The sequence below is a fragment of the Macaca fascicularis genome, chromosome 8, assembly GCF_037993035.2.
Source record: "Macaca fascicularis isolate 582-1 chromosome 8, T2T-MFA8v1.1".
NCBI classification, from domain to species: domain Eukaryota; kingdom Metazoa; phylum Chordata; class Mammalia; order Primates; family Cercopithecidae; genus Macaca; species Macaca fascicularis.
In genome coordinates this window covers 13,318,883-13,339,938 of record NC_088382.1, presented here as the reverse complement: position 1 = coordinate 13,339,938, position 21,056 = coordinate 13,318,883, and the positions used below count along the sequence as shown (strand labels likewise).

Below are 21,056 nucleotides of genomic sequence, written 5' to 3'. Positions count from 1 at the left end.
CTAAAAATACAAAAATTTAGCCGTGTGTGGTGGTGGGTGCCTGTAGTCCTGGCTTCTAGAGAGGCTGAGGCAGGAGAATGGTGTGAACCCGGAAGACGGAGATTGCAGTGAGCCAAGATCACACCACTGCACTCCAGCAAGGGTGACAGAGAGAGATTCTGTCTCAAAAAAAAAAAAAAAAAAAAAAAAGAACATCCTCACTTTTTTAATGCTATACCACTGCTATACCACTCTCTGCTCCCAAGTTAATCCCTGTTTGGGCCTGTGGGAGCTTACACCATCCTCCTATAAGTAATTAATAACTGATGTCTGGCTTATCTGTTTAGTAATAGATGTTATGTGTTTAACGGTGCCAGTAAACGTAGGGTGCTCATTCCTTCCTCACCAGTGGGGTGCGTGAGATGCTGTTGAAACAATTGGCAACACAAATGGAACGGACCAGCCCTCATGAAGGACACCTGCTCAACTTGACCTACCTGCTGTCGGCTGACGGTTCCGTAACACATCAGCAATCACCTGAGTCAGAACCGTGAGCTGATGATGGGCCTTCCCTTTGGTCTGCACAGTGTTTTGTGGTCTTCAGGTGTTGTCATCTTCTCCCACACTAAACTGCTCTCATCTCCTAGACATGAATGTTTACTTGCACCCAGCATGACATTTGGCCTGTGCTTAGCAGGCAGTTTTGAGGCCCTGGTTTATTAATGCACAAAAGCGCAGCACATAAGCCAACACTTAAGTCCTAATTAGCAAGGATCAGGCTGTATCTCTGTAGTCCCTGCATCTACTCTGGTCACCATCTCTGTATGCTTAGGGCAGCCATGTGAACATTATTAATTATTATATACTCCAAGACAATAGTTTTTATGTAGGCAGAAGTAGTGGCCTTGTTTGTTTCTTGTGCTGCTGCTCCCCTTGCCACTGTCCCCTACACCCTCCTGATGAGGTGTACATCTATGGTGCCTCATGGTTCAGTCACGGATGAATAAAGAAAATGGGAAGAAAGAGTTTGATATTAGCCCCTATCAAAGCATATGAAGAAGAGTCTCAGCTGCTTTCATTGAAAAATTCCTAGCGAGTGTGTGGGTTTTTCTTATCACTGCTGCTTATCAGCATGCCAAAAGTCGAATCTTCGGACGGCAAGTCTTGACGGCCTTAGACATAATGGCCTTACTGCATGTGGAGCTAACTCCAGGAAGATGGAATGACAGTCTCTGGAGGATTAGGTGGTCTCCTCCAATGTGGCTTGATGGGCTCCTGAACTCTTTCCTGTAACCATGCAGAGAGTCTACACTGCCAGCAATCATGTGCCTCAACTCTGTAGATGTAGAAACTCAAAATATTCAAAATATTCTGAAACAGTTTCCATTGAAAGGAAAGAGAAAGGCAGTTAGGTGCCATGCTCCAGTCAAGATAACTAGTGGATGGCTCACAAGAATACTCTGTCGCTACTGTCTGTGCCTCTGTCACAACAAATATCCTGATCCTTCAGTTTTAAGGGTGCAGGGCCATTTTCCTCCCTTTCTTACTGGTAGTTCTCAAGATAACTGTATGATATGCTGGGAAGGCAATATCCTGATAATCAGGTGACATTGGTCAGAACAGCCCAGGCTCTGTTATAGTCCCTGCTCAAAACAGAATGGCCTTTAATGCTTGTGTCCAGCAAACCACATCATTGGAGAAAACCCAAGGTGGGCTGCTTTCTGGGGTCCCTCAGTTGTAGTGCAAGTGAAGTGTTTACATCAAAACTCCATCCATCTGCTCTGGGTAGCCTTCCTGATCTTGTGGTAGCGGTTCATACTGAATCCTAGGCTTCTGTTGTCTTTTGTTTGCTATTTGTAAGTAATAAATTCACTTCATGGAATTTATGTATGAATGTGTTTGGTCTCATTGTACTCAGAAAAGTTGGTAGCCATTGCACAGTGAACCCACTTCATAATTGGTGAAAACGCCTATGCCCCCCTTGTGCCACAGCAAGGAGGTTCATTCAGCCAAACATAAACTTCATGTGCGTAAAACCCTGTAGCACAATTATTACCATGTGGAAGGCCTTTAACAATGGTGATGCTGATTTGAAGAACTCTGAAGGAAGAAATTTACACAAATGGGTTGGGTACACGGGAGTCCCTCCTAACTTAAAGCAACCCTTACTCCCCTCTGCCTAAAAAGAGTGAAGAGGCCAGGCACGGTGGCTCAGGCCTGTAATCCGAGCACTCTGGGAGGCCGAGGTAGGCAGATCACAAGATCAGGGGTTCAAGACCAGCCTGACCAACATGGGGAAGCCACATCTCTACTAAAACTACAAAAATTAGCCGGGCATGGTGGTGGGCACCTGTAATCCCAGCCACTTGGGAGGCTGATGCAGGAGAATTGCTTGAACCTGGGAGGTGGAGGTTGAAGTGAGTCAAGACCATGCCACTGCACTCCAGCCTGGGTGACAGGGCAAGACTCCGTCTCAGGGGGAAAAAAAAAAAAGTGTATAAGAACTGAAACAGGTTTAAAATTTCACCTAATTGGAAATGCAAAGTTTACAAAAATAGTATTAAAATAAATTGCTAAATGAGTGCTCATTGAATTTTATGCCTCCACAAAGTGGGTTGTGAATTAACTTCCACATCTGTTGAAAGCCACCAAAGTTCGGCAGCCTCCGTGTCTGAAATTCACATGTGGCTCAAATATGAATTATACCTGGGGATACCCCAAAGTTTAAATATGGTATCCCCTGTGATATTATGAGGAAGTGCTGTACATAAAACAGGTTGTCTTCCTTTAATTCTGAAAATAATATTATCTTGCCTAAATTCTCCAAAACGCATCGCTCTGCAGTATCCGATAGAGGACATAGGTTTCCTGACCAATGAGCACTGAAAGTAAGTGTGTGCGACTCACCTATGTTCTTATCAAAATGGAAATCCCCGAATCCCACCAGTTAGAATAACATGACAGAATGGCAGATTTTTGGAATATATAGGTTTTCTGTGAGGTTAGTAAGTATTGATTCCATTTTTAAAATAGATATCAATATATTTAGATTACCTATTTCTCGTATGTTTTAGTATTAAGAGATTGTGTCTTTTAATTCATCCAGTTGGTCTAAGTTACCAAGTTTGTGCATTATGGAAATTGTAATATTCTTTATTATTTTATCATCCATGGGCTCTCTAATATAAAGGCCTCTTTTAATTCTTCTATTATTAGGTTGGTGCCAAAGTAATTGTGGTTTTGGACCATGAATTTTAAATTTTTATAACTAGGCTTCAACACATCTTTATTAATCAAAATAGAACCCATTACAGTGGACTGGGCACAGTTGCTCACGCCTGTAATCCCAGCACTTTAGGAGGCTGAGGCGGGTGATTCAGGAGGTCAGGAGTTTGAGACCAGCCTGAGCAACATGGTGAAATCCCGTCTTTACTAAAAATACAAAAAGTAGCCGGGTGTGGTGGCATGTGCCTGTAATCCCAGCTACTCAAGAGGTTGAGGCAGGAGAATCTCTTGAACCCAGGAGGCAGAGGTTACAGTGAGCTGAGACTGCACCTTTGCACTCTGGCCTGTGTGATAGAGTGAGACTCAGTCTTTAAAAGAAAAGAAACCATTACATTGAGCACATTTTTGCCAATGAGAAATAAACTTGTTTATTCCATGCTTTCACGGTTCGATGAACTCTTGGAAAGCATTTTCTGCATTCTGCTGGTTGTGTAAGTGTTTTCCCTGCAAAAAGTTGTCAAGATGCTTAAAGAAGTGGTGGTTGGTTGGCGAGAGGTCAGGTGAATACGGCAGATGAGACAAAACTTCATAGCCCAGTTTCTTCAACTTTTGAAGCCCTGGTTGTATGACATGTGGTCACACGTTGTGGAGAACTGGGCCCTTCATGTTGACCAGTGCCAGCTCCAGGTGCTACAGTTTTCCATGCATCTCATCGATTAACTTGGTATACTTCTCAGATGTAAAGATTTCACCAGGATTCAAAAACTGTAGGGGATCAAAAGACCGGCAGCTGACCACCAAACAGTGACCATGACCTTTTTTTGGTACAAGTTTGACTTTGGGAAGTGGTTTAGAGCTTCTTCTCAGTCCAGCCACTGAGCTGGCTGTTGTATGAAATCCACTTTTCGTGGCATGTCACAATCTGATCAAGAAATGGTTCATTGTTGTTTCATAGAATAAGAGAAGATGACACTTCAAAAGGATGCTTTTTAAAATATTTGGTCAGCTCATGAGGCACCCACTTACCAAGATTTTTCAGCTTTCCAATTGGCTTCAAATGCTGGATGACCATAGAATGGTCGACATTCAGTTCTTCGCCAACTTCTCGTGTATCTGTAAGAGGATCGAATTCAGTGGTTGCTCTCAATTGGTCATTATCAACTTCTGGCCCAGAGCCTGGGGCTGAGGCTGGCATGACCACCCTGTTCTCTACCTTCTGTTGCGCTTGGGCCCAGAGCCTGGGGCTGAGGCTGCCATGACCACCCTGTTCTCTTCCTTCTGGGGTCCCCAGGAAGCTCCCAGGACTGAACGATCACCACAAAATACAGTGGCCAGGATGGGAGGGCTGGAGGTCAACTACCCCCCGCCCCTGCCACCACAACCAAGAGGCCCCCATGGAGGTTGGCCCCGAGATGTGGGTCCCTGTGGGATGCAGGTCCCTGTGGGATGCTTCAGGGGATGAGCACGGGTCCTCCTGGCTGACAGGAGCCTGGTGGGCACTGGGTGTGTGGGGCCTATATAGATGGGTTGGACAGAACTGGGCCTGACCAGGGAGCCAGAGACTGGTGTGTCTTCCCGATTTCCTATGAGATCCCCTATCTGGTCATAGATGATGGTGATTTCTCTTTAAGTACTGAATCCCTGTAAGGTGTTAGGCACTCCATTCTTACCAAGTTTATTTTGTTACCTGGTAGAACCTGGCTCATAAAGAAGAAAATGGTGAAGAGGAGGACAGGAATCCTTATGGCTGAAGAAAGAAGAAAGTTTGGCTTCATTTCCAGGAGGCAGAGAAAACTTCCGTCTGTGGCTCTCTAGCACCAGTGGAATGTCTCTGTTTGGATAATGAAAGCCTTTCTGTACCTCATTAGGAATATTCATAGATAGAGGTGTTCTATGCATGCAAAATTGCTTTTATGGGAGGACCGATGTGGGTGCACAGTTTTGGCCAGAAAACCTTGTTCAATGGGAACATAAGCTACAAACATTTTGGCAAAAGATGAAAGTTTATGAACAAACAACCATTTATATTGTTACAATAAATTAGACTATGTTGAGAAACCAGTTGCTTTCGTTAATGATCAGACATTTTGTTAGTGAACACTTCCCAGACTTTACTAGCCCTGCTAAGAATTAATCACCCCACTTGCTCCTGGTCTGAAGCCCCAAAGTGCTTTGTTGATGTTACAGTGCTTACTGCCTTGTATGTTAGATTAGTGAATGTATATTTGCCTCTTCCACCACTGTATGAGCTTCTTGCTTGCTAGGACAAGGCTATATTCCTCAGAGCAGAGGAGGGAGTTGAATCATGTGGCCATTTATTCTCAAATCCTCTTCACCAAGTGGAACAAAACAGAACAGCGAAAGACCACTGCACATGGAAGCAGGAGGTCTGGATTTGGGTTCTAGTTCTCTAGATCTATTACTAACTGGAGGTATGGATAGAATCAGGAAAATTTTCTTCCTTAGGTGCTTCCTTGATAGCACCTATAAAGGTTGAGATCTGTTGGATCTAGATCAGGGGATTCTCAATCACTACTATGCATAAAATCAACTGGGAGAGTTGCTTTGCAATACAGATGCTTAGTTCCATCTCATGATATTTTTACTGTTTTTTAAAATTGATCTAGTATTTTTCATTAAATAATGTCAACTTTCTTAGTCTACATCTAATAAAACTCCCACCGGCATACAAATACATTGAATGATATTAGCAGCAGAATCTTTAAAGAAAGTAACCATATACAACTATTAAACCATTTTTTTCATTACTTATTATTTCATGCTGTTTGTCACTATTGTCATCATAATCAGCATCACCTTACATTGCTGAACACCCATTATGAACCATATGGCATAAACATTTTTCCTACTCGTAAGGAGCATACATTCTCTATACGCATATGAAATTAATGTCTGAACAAAGTGGCTTAAACAAGGCAGAAGTTTATTTCTTTCTCACTTAAATCTATAGTTACACGTATCATGGCTGGTACAGATGTTTGCCAAATTCATTAGGGATGCAGGCCCCTTCCAGCTGTCTGCTCTGCTGCATTTTAGAAGAGGCTCCAGTTTGGCTGCTAAATGCCCACCTATCATTTTTTAATTCCAGGTAGCAGGAAAGAAAATAACAAAGAGAGAAAAACAAGGGAACGTCTACCCCTCCTTTTAAATTTTTTAACCAACCCCCTCTTTTTTTTTTTTTAACCCAATTTGTTGAGCTATGATTACATTTAAAAAGCTGTCCATGTTTAAGGTACGCATCTCAGTGAGCCTGGGGACCTCCAGAACTTACTTATATGGTATATCTGAAACTTTGTGCTCTGACCACATCTACCCATTTCCCCTGCACCACGACCCCTGGCAGCCACCATTCTACTCTCTGCTTTTGTGAGTTTGTCTATTTTAGATTTCAAATGCAAGTGAAATCATATAGTAATTGTCATTCTGTGGCTGGCCTATTTCATATAACGTAATGCCCTCAAAGTCCACCCATGTTGTCACAAATGACAGGGTTTCATTATTATGTAACACTGAATAATATTCCAATGCATATATGTATTAACCATTTATCCTGATACTCTCCCTCCACCTGCCTCCCCAGTGTGTGTTGTTCCCCTCTCAGTATCCATGTGTTCTCATTGTTCTGCTTCCACTTGTGAGAACATGCACTGTTTGATTTTCTATTCCCGGGTTAGTTTGCTCAGGATAATGGCTTCCAGCTCCATCTATGTCCCTGCAAAGGACATGATCTCATTCCCTTTTATGACTGCATACATAGTATTTCATGGTGTGTATGTACCACATTTTCTTTATCCAGTCTATCATTGATGGACATTTGGGTTGATTTCATGTCTTTGCTATTGGGACTAGTGCTGCAATGAACATGTGTGTGCATGTATCTTTATAACAGAATGATTTATATTCGTTTGGGTATATACACAGTAATGAGATTGCTGGGTCAAGTGATAGTTCTGGTTCTAGGTCTTTGACGAATCACCATACTGTCTTCCACAATGGTTGAACTAATTTACATTCCACCAACAGTGTAAAAGTGTTCCTATATCTCAACAGCCTCATCAGCAGGTAGTTTTATTTAAAAATTTTTGGAGAAACCTTCATACTATTATCCAAAATGGCCATAGTAGTTTGTATTTCCACCACGAATATACAAGGGTTATCTTTTATCCACATCCTCACTAATACTTACTATTCATCTTTTCGATAACAGCTATTCTAAGAGGTGTCAGGTGACATTTCATGGTGGTTTTTATTTGCATCCCCCTGACAATTAGAGATGGTAAGAATTTTGTCATGTATTTGTCGGCCATTTGTATCTCTTCTTCTGGGAAATGTCTATTCAGATCTTCACCTATTTATTTATTTTATTTTATTTTATTTTTTGAGACGGAGTCTTGCCCTTCTTGTAGTCCTCAGTATCCGTTGTTCCCATCTTTACATCCATGTATAATCAGCGCTTTGTTCGTGCTTATAACTAAGAACATATGATATTTGGTTTTTTCTTCCTGCATTATTTTAGAATAATGGCCTCTAGCTGCATCCATGTTGGTGCAAAGGACATAATTTTTTTTAATGGTTGCATAGTATTCCATGGTGTATATATACTACATTTTCTCTATCCGATGATAGAGAAAATATTCATGTCTTTGCTATTGCAAATAATGCTATAATAAATATATGAGTGCTCGTGTCTTTGTGGTATTTTCTTTTGGATACAAGGGTCAGTCCCCGTGGCTGCTGTCGAGGACTAGCATTGAGTGCCTGAAGCTTTTCCAGGCTCAGGGTGAAAGCTGTCAGTGGATCTATGATTCTGGGGTCTGGAGGATGGTGGCCGTCTTCTCAGAGCTCCACTAGGCAGTGCCCCAGTGAGGACTCTGTGGGAGCTCCTACCCCATATTCTCCCTCTGCACTGCTGTAGTAGACATTTGCATGAGGTCTCCACCCCAGCAGGCTTCTACTGGACATACAGGCTTTTCCATACATCTTTTGAAATCCAGGTGAAGGCTTCTGATATGGTTTGGCTCTGTGTCCCCGCCCAAATCTCACCTCAAATTGTACTCCCACAATTCCCACATGTTGTGGGAACCCAGTGGGAAATAATTGAATCATGGGGGCAGTTTCTCCCATATCGTTCTTGTGGTAGTGAATAAGTCTTATGAGTTCCGATGGTTTGATAAGGCGAAACCAGTTTTACTTGGCTGTCATTCTCTCACTTGCCTGCTGTGATGTAAGACATGCCTTTCGCCTTCTGCCTCCCCCCAGCCATGTGGAACTGTAAGTCCGAATAAACTTATTTCTTTTGTAAATTGCCCAGTCTTGGGTATGTGTTTATCAGCAGCGCACTCCTGTACTTTGTGCAACTGCAGGTTTAATATCCCATGGAAATTGCCAAGGCTTAAGGCTTGCACCCTCAAAGCAGTGACCCAAACTGTGTCTGGGGCCTTTTTTAGCCATGGCTGGAGCTGGAGTGGTTGGGAGGTAGAATGCTGTGAGCACTGTCCTGCGCTTGCCCGGGGTGGTGCAGCCCTAGGCCCAGCCCACAAAACCAGTCTTCCCTTATAGGCCTCCAGGCCTTTGAAGGGAGGGGCTGCCACCAGCCAAGGTCTCTGAAATGCCTTTCAGGCCCTTTCTTCATTGTCTTCTATTAGCATCTGCTTTCCTTTTAGTTATGCAAATGTCTTCAGCCTGCTTGAGTTTCAGAGGATACCAATGGCCTTAGAAGTACCATATGACCCCTAACACTTCTTGACTTCATTTCTGCAATATATTTTATTTTTTTACGTCATCATGAGCATTGAAACTTTTTATATCTATTCACTTTCCATTTGTTTTCAAGTCCAGTTTACTTCCAAATAATTTTAGAATATAGAGTCTCCATAAGACTCTAGTTTGTCTGGTTTCTTGCTGTACCCCATGACTGCGAATGCTTTCTAGTACATATAATACACTCAAAAGTACTTATGAGGCCGGATGCGGTGGCCCACGCCTGTAATCCCAGCACTTTGGGAGGCCGAGGTAGGCGGATCATGAAGTCAGGAGATTGAGACCACCCTGGCTAACACGGGTGAAACCCAGTCTCTACTAAAAAAAATACAAAAAAATAGCCGGACGTGGTGTCGGGCGCCTGTAGTCCCAGCTACTCGGGAGGCTGAGGCGGGAGAATGGCGTGAACTCGGGAAGCGGAGCTTGCAGAGAGCCGAGATCTCACCACTGCGCTCTAGCCTGGGCAACAGAGCAAGACTCCATCTCAAAAAAAAAAAAAAAAAAAGTACTTATGAATGAAAAAAGGAAAGAATCTTCCTATTTTTCCTTCAACATAGCCTTAACTTTTTGGTTTCCAACTTTATGTGGGGTTTTCAGTAGCTGTCTCAAAAATCCAATCAAATTGAACCGGGTGTGTCTCCAGAATGCAGTTTCGATTAGGTTCAGTATCTGTGCAATCAGGGCATGTCTCTTGGAATGTAGTGCTGATTAGGTTTATTAATTGTTTTTTCCTATATAAGGGGAAGCCAGAGGATGCGTTTTCCCAGAGAAGGAGCATCAGAAGAGTTTAAGACCTTGGGGAAAGGGAGTCTTGCTGCTTGCTTGTGGGACTTGCCTTGGAAGGTAGATAAGTTCACAGCATCCTCCAACTTTTTATTTTTGGTGAGTTCTCCGAGCACTGAGATGTGAACTGGCCTCATTCCCTTACAATGATACTGTTACCAGTAGAAGAGATTCGAGTTACTGGCAGCATATCTGCATGGGTCCATAAGCAACTTCAGTCCTTACCTCCTCAGAAGAAAGAATTCGACTGAGGGGCATACAGCGGAAAAAGAGACTAAGTTTCAGAGCAGGAGTGGAAGTTTATTTAAAAAGGCTTTAGAACAGAAAGGAAAGGAAAATTCTCCTGGAAGAGACCCAAGTGGATGCCTGAAGGTCCAAGAGAGAAAAGAGAAGGGCCTTTAACCTTGATCCTGGGATGGGCTTGCCTCTTTCCCACGATTCTTCCTTTAGGGAGAGTTTCCGGCATGCACAGTGCTTTCCTTACCCTTTGGAATTGGCATGCACGGTGTGTTTAGGGAGTTATGTGCATGTCCATCTGAGGCTTTCTTTCCTTTTCCAGTGGTGTCCCCGGAAGATTATACTTTGCCATTTTTGTCTCTTAACATAAATGCCCAAGAAGTTGCTTCTTCCTGGGGTCTGCATTTAATTAACATTTTTGATGTTAACAGGTGTAGACCACCAGGAAATGGCCTGTCTCTGGTGCTGCCTAATTATCATTGTTAGAGAGGCAAAGTGATCACTAACAGGCCATCACCTGACATTTCTAGTGGGTAGAGGAAGAGCCCTCTCCTGCCCTGCTCCTGCTCTTCTACCTGTAACAAGACAAGCCTTGAATAGCATCAGACATGTGTCCCATCAAGGCAGCATCTCATTAGTAAATTTTACTGTGTGAATTGTTACTTCACATTCTCATATTCTGTGTTCACTATTTGTGTGCCTTTTCCATTTTTGTTTTGACCATATCTCATTATTTTAACTGCCTTCTCCAAGATTCTAGATCTGCATTGACCAATAGAGTAACTACTAGTCACATGTGGCTATAAACTGTAAATTAATTATAATTAAATAACTAAATGGCATATCCTTAGTAGTAATTGCCAAATTCGTGGCCAAACTAGAAATTCTGTAACTACATATGTGTGGTAGTTACTGCATTGGACAATGTAGATATAGAGCATTTCTTTCATCACAGAAAATCATGTGGGGCATGTTGGCTGCCACTTATTTTTAATTTATTTTTATTTTTTATTTCTTCGAGACAGAGTTTTGCTCTTGTTGCCCAGGCTGGAGTGCAATGGCATGATCTCAGCTCACCGCAACCTCCACCTCCCAGGTTCAAGCGATTCTCCTGCCTAAGCCTCCCTAGTAGCTGGGATTACAGGCTTGTGCCACCACGCCCGCCTGTTTGTTTTTTTGTTTTTGTTTTTTTTTTTCTATTTTTAGTAGAGACAGGGTTTCTCCATGTTGGTCAGGCTGGTCTCAAACTCCTGACCTCAGGTGATCCGCCTGCCTCCACCTCCCAAAGTGCTGGGATTACAGGTATGAGCCACTGTGCCCGGCCTTATTTTTAAATTCTATTTGTGTGGTTTATAGTTAAATTATATTCTGCTTCTCTATATTCATTTCCTTTCACAGATTTTCTCAGGCAATTTTAAAATTTCATTCATTTACCTTCTTGAGGAAAGTACTTAGATCATTTTTTAAAAATAATGTACAGCAAATAATTTTTCCACGGATATTGTTTTAGCTTTATTGTGTTGGTACTTTTACATACTATATTCAGGTATTATTATTTTTCATAACTTACTTTAAAAATTGTGCCAAGTTTATTTAAAAGAGATTTCTCCCTTGATTTTCAGAGGTCAGATTGTGTCTTCCATTTCTGTTATTTTAATTTTATTTTATTATATGTAAATATGTTGCATATTCCTTTTTTAAAAAATATGAGATTTTTTCTCTGGTTACACAAACTTTGTATGAAGTGTTCATTATGCGCTTTAAAAATAAATATTTTGTTTCAGGGCATGGTGCTTTCACACATGCAACCTTAGAATAATTCTAAATTCCATTCCACTTTCACCATTCCTGAACTGCTTTGAATATATTGGATGTTGGAAGCCATGAGAGGTTTTGACTTGCAATCCAGTCAAGATAACAGGATTTTCCATTTATAGTGTAATCTGATATATATTCGTTTTGGTTTCATACTTTTAAAAAATCTATTCTCTTTTACTCTGTGGTGATCTTTGCTTTTCTATTTGTGCTTTACTAGAATGTCAGCTGCTGTTTCCCTAGCACCTGAGATGTTACTCAACACTGAATAGTGCTGGTGTTGAGAATTGAGAGAATCTACTAAATAATAGCACTTTTTGAGACCGCAGTTCTGAATTAAAAGGAAGGGAAAGGACAGGCAAAAGAATATAGACATCAGCTATTTTTACTGAAGATCTGTTGGAGAACATGGTTTTGGTGTCCAGGAACTTGAGACCTAATACTGCATTCCTAATACTTCACTAAGGTGGGCCTAAATAGCCCTGAAAGGGCTAGGAAGTCACAAGTCAGCCTCTTAATTGTTATGGGTGTCCTGAAAATATTAAGGTAATATTGAGGATGCAGAATGGCTCCTTCCTCATGACTTTTTAAGAGATCTGGGCCGGGCGCTGTGGCTCATGCCTGTAATCCCAGCACTTTGAGAGGCTGAGGCGGGTGGATCACCTGAGATCAGGAGTTCCAGACCAGCCTGACCAAATTGGAGAAACCCCGTCTCGACTGAAAATACAAAATTAGCCAAGCGTGGTGGCGCATGCCTGTCATCTCAGCTACTTGGAAGGCTGAGGCAGAAGAATAGCTTGAACCTGGGAGGTGGATGTTGCAGTGAGCTGAGATTTCACCATTGCACTCCAGCCTGGGCAACAAGAGCAAAACTCTGTCAAAAAACAAAGAGAGAGAGAGAGAGAGAGAGAGATCTGGATGGAGATACTAAGCTGTGCAGGCTCTCATCTTGAAGTCACCAAATACGTAAGTTGTTATTCCTGCTCTGGTGAGAAGTTTGTCAATACATTTTTTCCATGAATTAATGAAAATTTTAGACCCATAACATAAGTTTTAAAAAATTTATCCTAAAGATTGCTTGTGTATGTGTCTGTTTTGAAATATATTTAATCTCTATATCTTGAAATAGTTTTTATAGATTCCATACAAGAGTCCTTTAGGAAATAAGTGTGCTTTGATTTTCTTATAATATTTGTCCTTGTTTGTCCCTGGCACAGTCTGTATACGACCATTTAAATTACTTTTAGTTCATGTTTGGGTTATAATCACACACAAATATTCTCTAAAGTCCAAATCTTATTTTGATATTCGAGGAAGAGTTTACATGGTAATAATATTAAGGGTTACAGCTGGTTTCACTGAAGCTTTGTAGGCATTCTCTAATATCTTATTTTTTTGAAGGAATATCTATTCTGCTTGAATTATAGACTACATAATACATGTACTGTCAGGTACATTCATGGAAGGGACAGGCAGATGGAGTCATATGTTACTGAAGCCTTGATAAACAGATGTAGGAAATAGACCAAGGAATAAGAAAAAAGTTGATATTGAAAAGTGCTTGTTGAAGTCTGTAAATGTGCATTAAAATGTGGCAGTAAAAATAGACACAGTGAAGTTTGGGAACTGGGGTCTAAATCCTGGAGTCCCCAGAATCATAGAGAACCTTGGTTAGGGGAGTAATTTTGTAAAAAAGCAAGAAGAGGCAGTGACAAGGCAGAATATAATTAAAAGTATTGCTGTGTCATTTTCTAGTTTTGTAATTTTGTCATATTTTTCAAACTCTGTTGATCATTTATTGAACTGGTAAATAAACTATCATCAGCAGGGTTATTATAAGTGTTAAATAAGGAAATTTATGTATATCTGTAAGCACAACATCACAATTAATACAAAGTTACCCTTTTTATTTTTTCCTGGACTTCATGTACAAATGGGTCAGTTAATTTTTTGTTTATGAAACATAATTATCATTTGTACATAAAATATATTTATTTTTTTTTATTTTTAGCAGGGAAATAATACATGCATGTTTTCCCCCATCTCAAACACATGCATTCATATAAACATATCCATCTATATACCTACATATCTATGTATGAATATACACATGGACATCAGTATTTCTCAGCAAATATGTATCATGATAATCAGAGATATTGCAACTAACAAAGACTAATATAAACCATGATTGCAAGAATTTTAGATGCCACCTTAGTAAAATATCAGATTGAGCTGCTACATTTCTCTCAGCCCTAAGTCATTTTGTATTTTCTGAGCATCTTAGAGGATTGTGACTGTATACACAGGACAGAAACACCATGACCCAGGGTACTGCTGCGAATTTCTGATGCAGGGGATTTTAAGGGCTAGATCAGCAGGAAGGGAGTGTTGACCCTCCAAGTGAAATAAATTCCTGAAATGATTATCCCCATCCTAAAACAGATTTTTTTTTTTTTTTTTTTTTTTTTTTGATACAGAGTCTTGCTCTGTCGCCCTGGCTGGAGTGCAGTGTTAAGATCTCGGCTCACTGTAATTGCCTCCTGGGTTCAAGCGATTCTCCTGCTTCAGCCTCCTGAGTAGCTGGGATTACAGGCAAGCACCACCATGCCCAGCTAATTTGTGTATTTTTAGTAGAAATGGGGTTTCACCATTTTGGCCAGGCTGGTCTCGAACTCCTGACCTCAGGTGATCCACCTGCCTTGGCCTCCCAAAGTGCTGGGATTACAGGCAAGAGCAACCGCACTTGACCCTAAAACAGATTCTTACTTGATTGATTTCCAAGTTCCAAGGGGAAATACAAAAGTCGAAATTGAGAGAAAGTAAAAGTGGAGTAAGGCTTCAGAAGGCTGTGATTGGTGTTGGAGAAACATTGCTAGGGCATAAAGCTGGGATAATAAAATCTGAGAAATCCCACAGTGTTTATCTACAGGTGGAAATCATATTCCACATGTGGGCGGAGTCAGGGGTCCCTGTATTTTAAAATCAGTGAGGGAATTGAATATCTGGACTTGTGTCAATTAACATACAAAACTCAGTGCTTTTAATGTTCTCGTTCACAAGATATCTGTGTTCCTTCTTTGCCAGAAACCATAGTCATAGGCTTCCTAATTTTGACCTTGGGGAAAGAGGAGAGGCCTCTGTGTGTTTGTGTGTATTGGTCAGGCTGTGGTGCAGGTGGTGTCACACTTCAGTGAAGGTCTGGCTTTTCATCACAGGTTGGTCTGAAAATTGTGTACAAGGCTGGTGTCTCACTTGTTCTTTCTCCAACCTCAGCTTTTTTTAGTGCCTGAAGTGTCTGCAAGTGGAAATCCAGAAGAAGACAGAGAGAGACTGAGTTCTTGACAATGCATTCACTAGTGAGTAGGGGATGCCTCTCTCTGCTGAAATGACACCCATATTGCTGGCAAATGGGCAGTTTTCTGCAGTTTGCATGGGTGTTTCATTTTTATTCTTTTTGTTTGTTTGTTTTCATGATGCAAAATCCATCCAGCCTGGGTGTTCCAAATGCAATCAGGAGACTTTCAGGTATCTGGCCTCCAATTAAGTTTTCTCAGGACTCTAGGTTGGGTATCATGTGTCAAAGATTCCTAAATTATCAATATAATTTCTAATATTACACTACTTTATTCCAGCCCCTATTCAGGCTATTTACAAAAAAAGACATGAGAGGTCTCATTTATGTATTTCTTTTTCTTCTATCCATCCTATAACCTCATAGGGAAATAATTGACCCATTAACTGTACCGTTGGCTGAAATAGACTTAGGATTTTGATGAATGCAGGCAATAGAGATGCGTGAAGAGCAGAAGATCACAGCCCAATAATGAGGCTGATGTTCTAGCAGCTGAGTTCAATAAATCCCGTGTGATAGGCCTTGGGCAAGAGCTGCACAGTGCTGAGGAAAAAGGAGAGTTTGATAAAATATATTTGTGCTTTTAAAAGCTTTGCAAAAGGACAACTAAAGAAGTCATTATTATTCTTATCCCCATTCATTTTACCTTTTGATAATTAACCTTTTCACCTTCTGGTAACTGAAAGTAACATATAAGAAATACAATTACTTAATTATGGTTGCACACTCAGGAGAAGGAATATAGTAGATAGAGTACAATTTAGGGTTCTGTGGAAATGCTTCATAAGGGCTGGTTAGAAAAAAGCAAAACAGTAAAGAGGTCTTTTTATCCTTGAACAAGCCAAGTGAGAAAGTAAAGTTAAAAGAGAGGCAGTGATAACTGATGTTTGGATTGCCCAGAGAAAGTTGAGAACAGGAAGCTTCATATCACAGGAATCATCAGACTAAGACTTCCTCAGTGTACCAGCCTCAGCGGTCTTGTCTTGTGCTGCTCGACTGTCTTCAAGCCTTGTCATGAACACCTGAATGACATAACATTAGAGTGACTCTATGTATAAATTGAATCCTATATTCTGCGTAAAACTTGTTCAGTTCTGAAGAATGCTGGAGTCTGGTTCATTACTTTCTAACTTTTTAATGAATAAGGGACCAATGACATGTATTTAATAAATATTTGCTAGATAGGAAACATGTTTTCTATTACTTCGTTAGATTATTCAAAGCACATAATAGGTCTTTTAACCATTTGATTGGTGAGAAACCTGTGGTTTATCTAGAGAAATAATTTATTTAATCACGGTCGTGTTTAAAAAGTAGTAAATCATGGTTATTTGTCTTGTGACTACTCTGTAATTTTCTTGAAATTCATGGTAAATTTGTTTTATTTATGAAGGTTCAAGCGAAAATTTTATAATCAGTTATGTACAGGTGATTAACACATTACTGAAAAATATCTGGGCTATATTATGCCACACCTCATGTGATATTTCTTCATAGTAAAGTTTAATGGATTAAGAGTGGGTACGTCTCTGTGAATGAATCGGAAAGGCAGATACCAGCTTAGTATTGAGAATGAACTGGCTGGAACCTAAAACACTGGGAATTCTGCATACCCAGCTCCTACCTATGTCATCTCAGCCTTCCTCCTCTGGACGTTAAAAGGGATTCTCTGTCTAAACTAAAGTGTCTGTGATGTTTTAGAAGAAAGTGACTTTTGAAGATGTAGCTATTGACTTCACCCAGGAAGAGTGGGCCATGATGGACACATCCAAGAGAACTGGATGGACACATCCAGTTGTTGGTGACTGGAAAACAACAGTCACCTGGTGTCCCTCGGTGAGTCCCTCAACATTCACATATGTATGTAGACACACATTGACTCATTCATTCAATAAGTGTTGGAACAGCTTCCCCATATCTAACTCTAATCTCTTCTCTGATTCTCTCACAGATCTTATCTGAAAAAGTTTGAGCTCTCTAAATCTGTCTGAAAGAAATATCTTTATTTTATTTTATTTTGTTTTGTTTTATTTAGTTTGTCACTCAATTAGAATGTAATCTTGACAAGGATTTCATGATTTCCTTGGTACTCAGTGTCTAATACTCAGAACAGACCTGAGAACTTAATGAATATTTTCTTTTCTTTTTTTTTTTTTTTTGAGACAGAGTCTCGCTCTGCCGCCCAGGCTGGAGTGCAGTGGCGTGATCTTGGCTCACTGCAAGCTCCGCCTCCCGGGTTCACGCCATTCTCCTGCCTCAGCCTCCAGAGTAGCTGGGACTACAGGCGCCCGCCACCTCGCCCAGCTAGTTTTTTTGTATTTTTTAGTAGAGACGGGGTTTCACCGTGTCAGCCAGGATGGTCTCGATCTCCTGACCTCGTGATCCGCCCGTCTCGGCCTCCCAAAGTGCTGGGATTACAGGCTTGAGCCACCGCGCCCGGCCTAATGAATATTTTCAATGTATTAAATTTAATATTTTCTAAATAACTCTTCTGCTTTAGTCGCTATGCTTAGGCTGAGACCCATTAGTGAAAACAATAGCAATATCTTTTCTGTATAGAACATCAATTATTTTTGTAAATCAAATTTTTTTTTTGTTCTGCATGAGAATAATAATAAACATACTGTGCAGAGGTTTAATTAATCTCTTTCTGAAAGGACTGTGTATTCTGCATTGTGTCTTGGAACTTAGGCATGGACTCAGCATTCATAGGTCCTGACTGTTTTGAATTTCCTTTTCCTGATGGACCTTTCATTTGGATTTATTTTCTAGTCTCATGTTGGGTCAAAAAAATCCTGGGGAGTTTTCTGTGTTCTAGGTCTTGTGGCCTGAGCTGACCTTCACTGTTTTATTCTTCCTTGATAGCCTGCCCTACAGTTGGTGATAATGCACATTTATTGACAGTGAACTCAAAACACATGTACTGTTTCCACTAACAGGGTACCAGATAAGCAAATCCTATATAACTTTGCAGCTGGAGGAAGGAAAAGAGCTCTGGCGGGAAGGAAGAGAATTTCTCCAAGGCCAGAATCTGGGTAAGCAACAGGGTCCTGTGCTCTAATAGGAGGAGGTGCTTTGTCAATGAATAATATCAGTCAAATATTAATTAGAGGTTTTATTAAATGAGTGGTAATTTCTAAAATGTAGGTTAAGCTACTGGAGCAGAATTCCTTAGATGGTATCATCAGTTTTGTTCATATGCCAGATGCTACTCTTGTGTCCTCTTGCCTTTTCTTTTACTTTCAGGAAAAGGATAATTCATGTACTCGTTGGGGTTAAACTGTCACATGCTGACTCTTTTACCGATACCCCTGTGAAGACTATCCCTCTATTTACCTGCCTGATAGCTCATGTCCATTTTAAATCTTTTCACATTTTAATTTTAAGACTCTTTTCTAATTGCTGACGCTGTACCTTCTGTTCTATTGAAGTATTTTCTTCATTTGACACATTTGCCACATCTAAGTGTCAATTTTTGAAAAAAAGTAAACAGGCCTTGTGGGTTTTCAAACAATTTTATTACCATAATACCAAGGTAACAATTTATTTTTCAATTATTTCAGACAAGGAAAGTGCCCTTAAGAAAAAACACACGATAACCATGCATCCTATCAGAAAAGATGCATCCACCGGTATGACAATGGTGAGTTTTATAGCTCTGTACACCAGTCATCTAAGTTAAAGATCTGGTAATGGGTTAAGTTAGTAATGACGCACAGGCACCTGAGTGTAATTAGGCTGGCACTAAGTGCTTTCTAAGCAAAAAAAAAAAAAAAATTTGATACTTTGAATTCAGTGAATAAAGTGACCTGTGTTGTAAACCATAACATGAGATCTTTAAAATAGAACAAGTGCATACACATTACTCATGCTCAGACTTTGAAAGATATTGATATCATCACAATCAATGGAATAACTCTGCAGTTGGGATCTTACAAAAGAGAAAATATCTGTGTCTGCAGGAGACAATGTGTACGCAAGTGTCAATCGAGAAAAATGACGAGACAAGTCTCAATCATTTTAGGAGATGTATTTGCCAGAGTTAAGGACATGCACCTGGGGAACAGGTGTATACCTTTCTCCAAAGATAATTTTCTCCAAATTTAAAGGGGGAAAGGGTGGGATATTGAGAAGTACACAATTTTCATGTAAAAGTTGGGTAGAAAAAAATAGTCATTCATGAATTTTTCTGGCTTAGTGAATCTGGATTTTTTTTTCATAAGATGACATAAACAAATGAGGCAGAGGAATAATGCAGGAAAGCTGCATTTTATATAAGACAACATAGGCAAAATGGGGCAGGGAAACAATTGGATATGCATTTGTGTCTGGTGAACTGGGGATGACTGCGCCTGTAAAGACAAGCTATCAGTTTGCATTGTCATGGTGTAATTTTAACAGCTCATCAGGAATCTCCTTGTGGGCAAAATATGGGGGAGGCATGTAGCTTTTCATCTTGTAGCCGTATTATTTAGGAACCAGAAGGGGGAGGCAGGTTTGTGTGACCCTGTTCCCAGCTTGATTTTTCCCTTTGGTTAAATGAGTTTGGGGTGCCAAAATTTAATTTCCTTTCACACAAGTAACATTGGAAACATTTCAACTGGGCTCTACCACTGAATGGTTGGTCTAGGATTCAAAGGTGGTGAAATGAATGTATAGATGTATGTCGGTAAATCATTAAGAGCTTTTAATCTTTGTCTCTAAAGGAGAACTCTCTCATTCTGGAGGATCCCTTTGAATGTAATGATTTGGGAGAAGATTGCACTCACAGTTCCACAATGACTCAGTGTTTGTTAACTCAGAGTGGAAAGAAACCCTACGTCAGCAAACAGTGTGGAAAATCCCTTAGTAATCAGTTGTCCCCTAAACCACATAAACAAATTCATACTAAAGGTAAATCATATCAATGTAATATATGTGAAAAGGCCTATACTAATTGCTTTCACCTTAGATGGCACAAGATGACTCACACTGGAGACGGGCCATATGCATGTCATCTATGTGGAAAATCCTTCACTCAGCGTTCTCACCTTAGAAGACATGAGAAAACCCACACGGGAGAGAGACCGTAGAAGTGTCATCAGTGTGGGAAAGGCTTTATTCAATCCTTTAACCTTGGAAGACATAAGAGAACTCACCTTGGATAAAAGCGTTATGAATGTGATAAAAGTGGGAAAGTCTTTAGTCAAAGCTCTGGCTTTAGAGGACACACAAGAATTCACACTGAAGAGAAACCACATGCTTGTCTTCTATGTGTGGAAAGCCTTCAGTGTATCTTCTGACCTTAGATGATAGGAGAGAACATGCACTGGAGAAAAGCCATATGAATGCCATTTATGTGGGAAAGCCTTCAGTCAACGTACTAATCTTAAATAACATCAGAAAATTCACCCTGGAGAGAAACTTATAAATGCCTTCAGAACATATTCTGACTTTAGATGACATGGTGTTAGGAATGATGGACGTAAGGAATATGGAAGAGACTTCAGCTGTAGTGTAACATCTAAACATGCCAAAGGACCCACATTTTGTAGAATTACTATACCCAACATGGACGTTACTTCAGTTGCCTTTATTCTTCAGTCCACATCAATAAATTCATATGGAAGAGAAATTGTACGACATGTGTGTACCAAAGACTTGTTAGTGATCTGATCATAAATGACACGAGAGAGCTGAAACTGTCAACATGATAAACTAAAAGTCTTCAGCAACAGTTTTAATAATTTAAAACGTGTGGGACTTTCAGGTAGAGAATCTCTAGCTCTGTGTTCAGTGTGAAAATGTTTTTATGTGCAATTTGTTGTCAAATAACCTAAGAAAACTTTACTTGGATGAACCTTTTATTTATATTTTCTGTGAATAAACATTCAGCCAAGCA

At 40.3% G+C, this 21,056-nt stretch overlaps 1 protein-coding gene across 1 annotated transcript; it reads left to right on the top strand.

Moving 5' to 3' along the window:
- Window positions 1–428: 428 nt before the first annotated feature.
- On the top strand, window positions 429–21,056 carry LOC102132342 (zinc finger protein 705D). The gene is given in 7 exon segments (XM_065518658.2): window positions 429–497; window positions 16,877–16,978; window positions 16,981–17,011; window positions 18,115–18,210; window positions 18,739–18,818; window positions 19,882–20,430; window positions 20,432–21,056. Coding segments are annotated over 7 exon segments (963 nt in total). The 3' UTR covers window positions 20,468–21,056.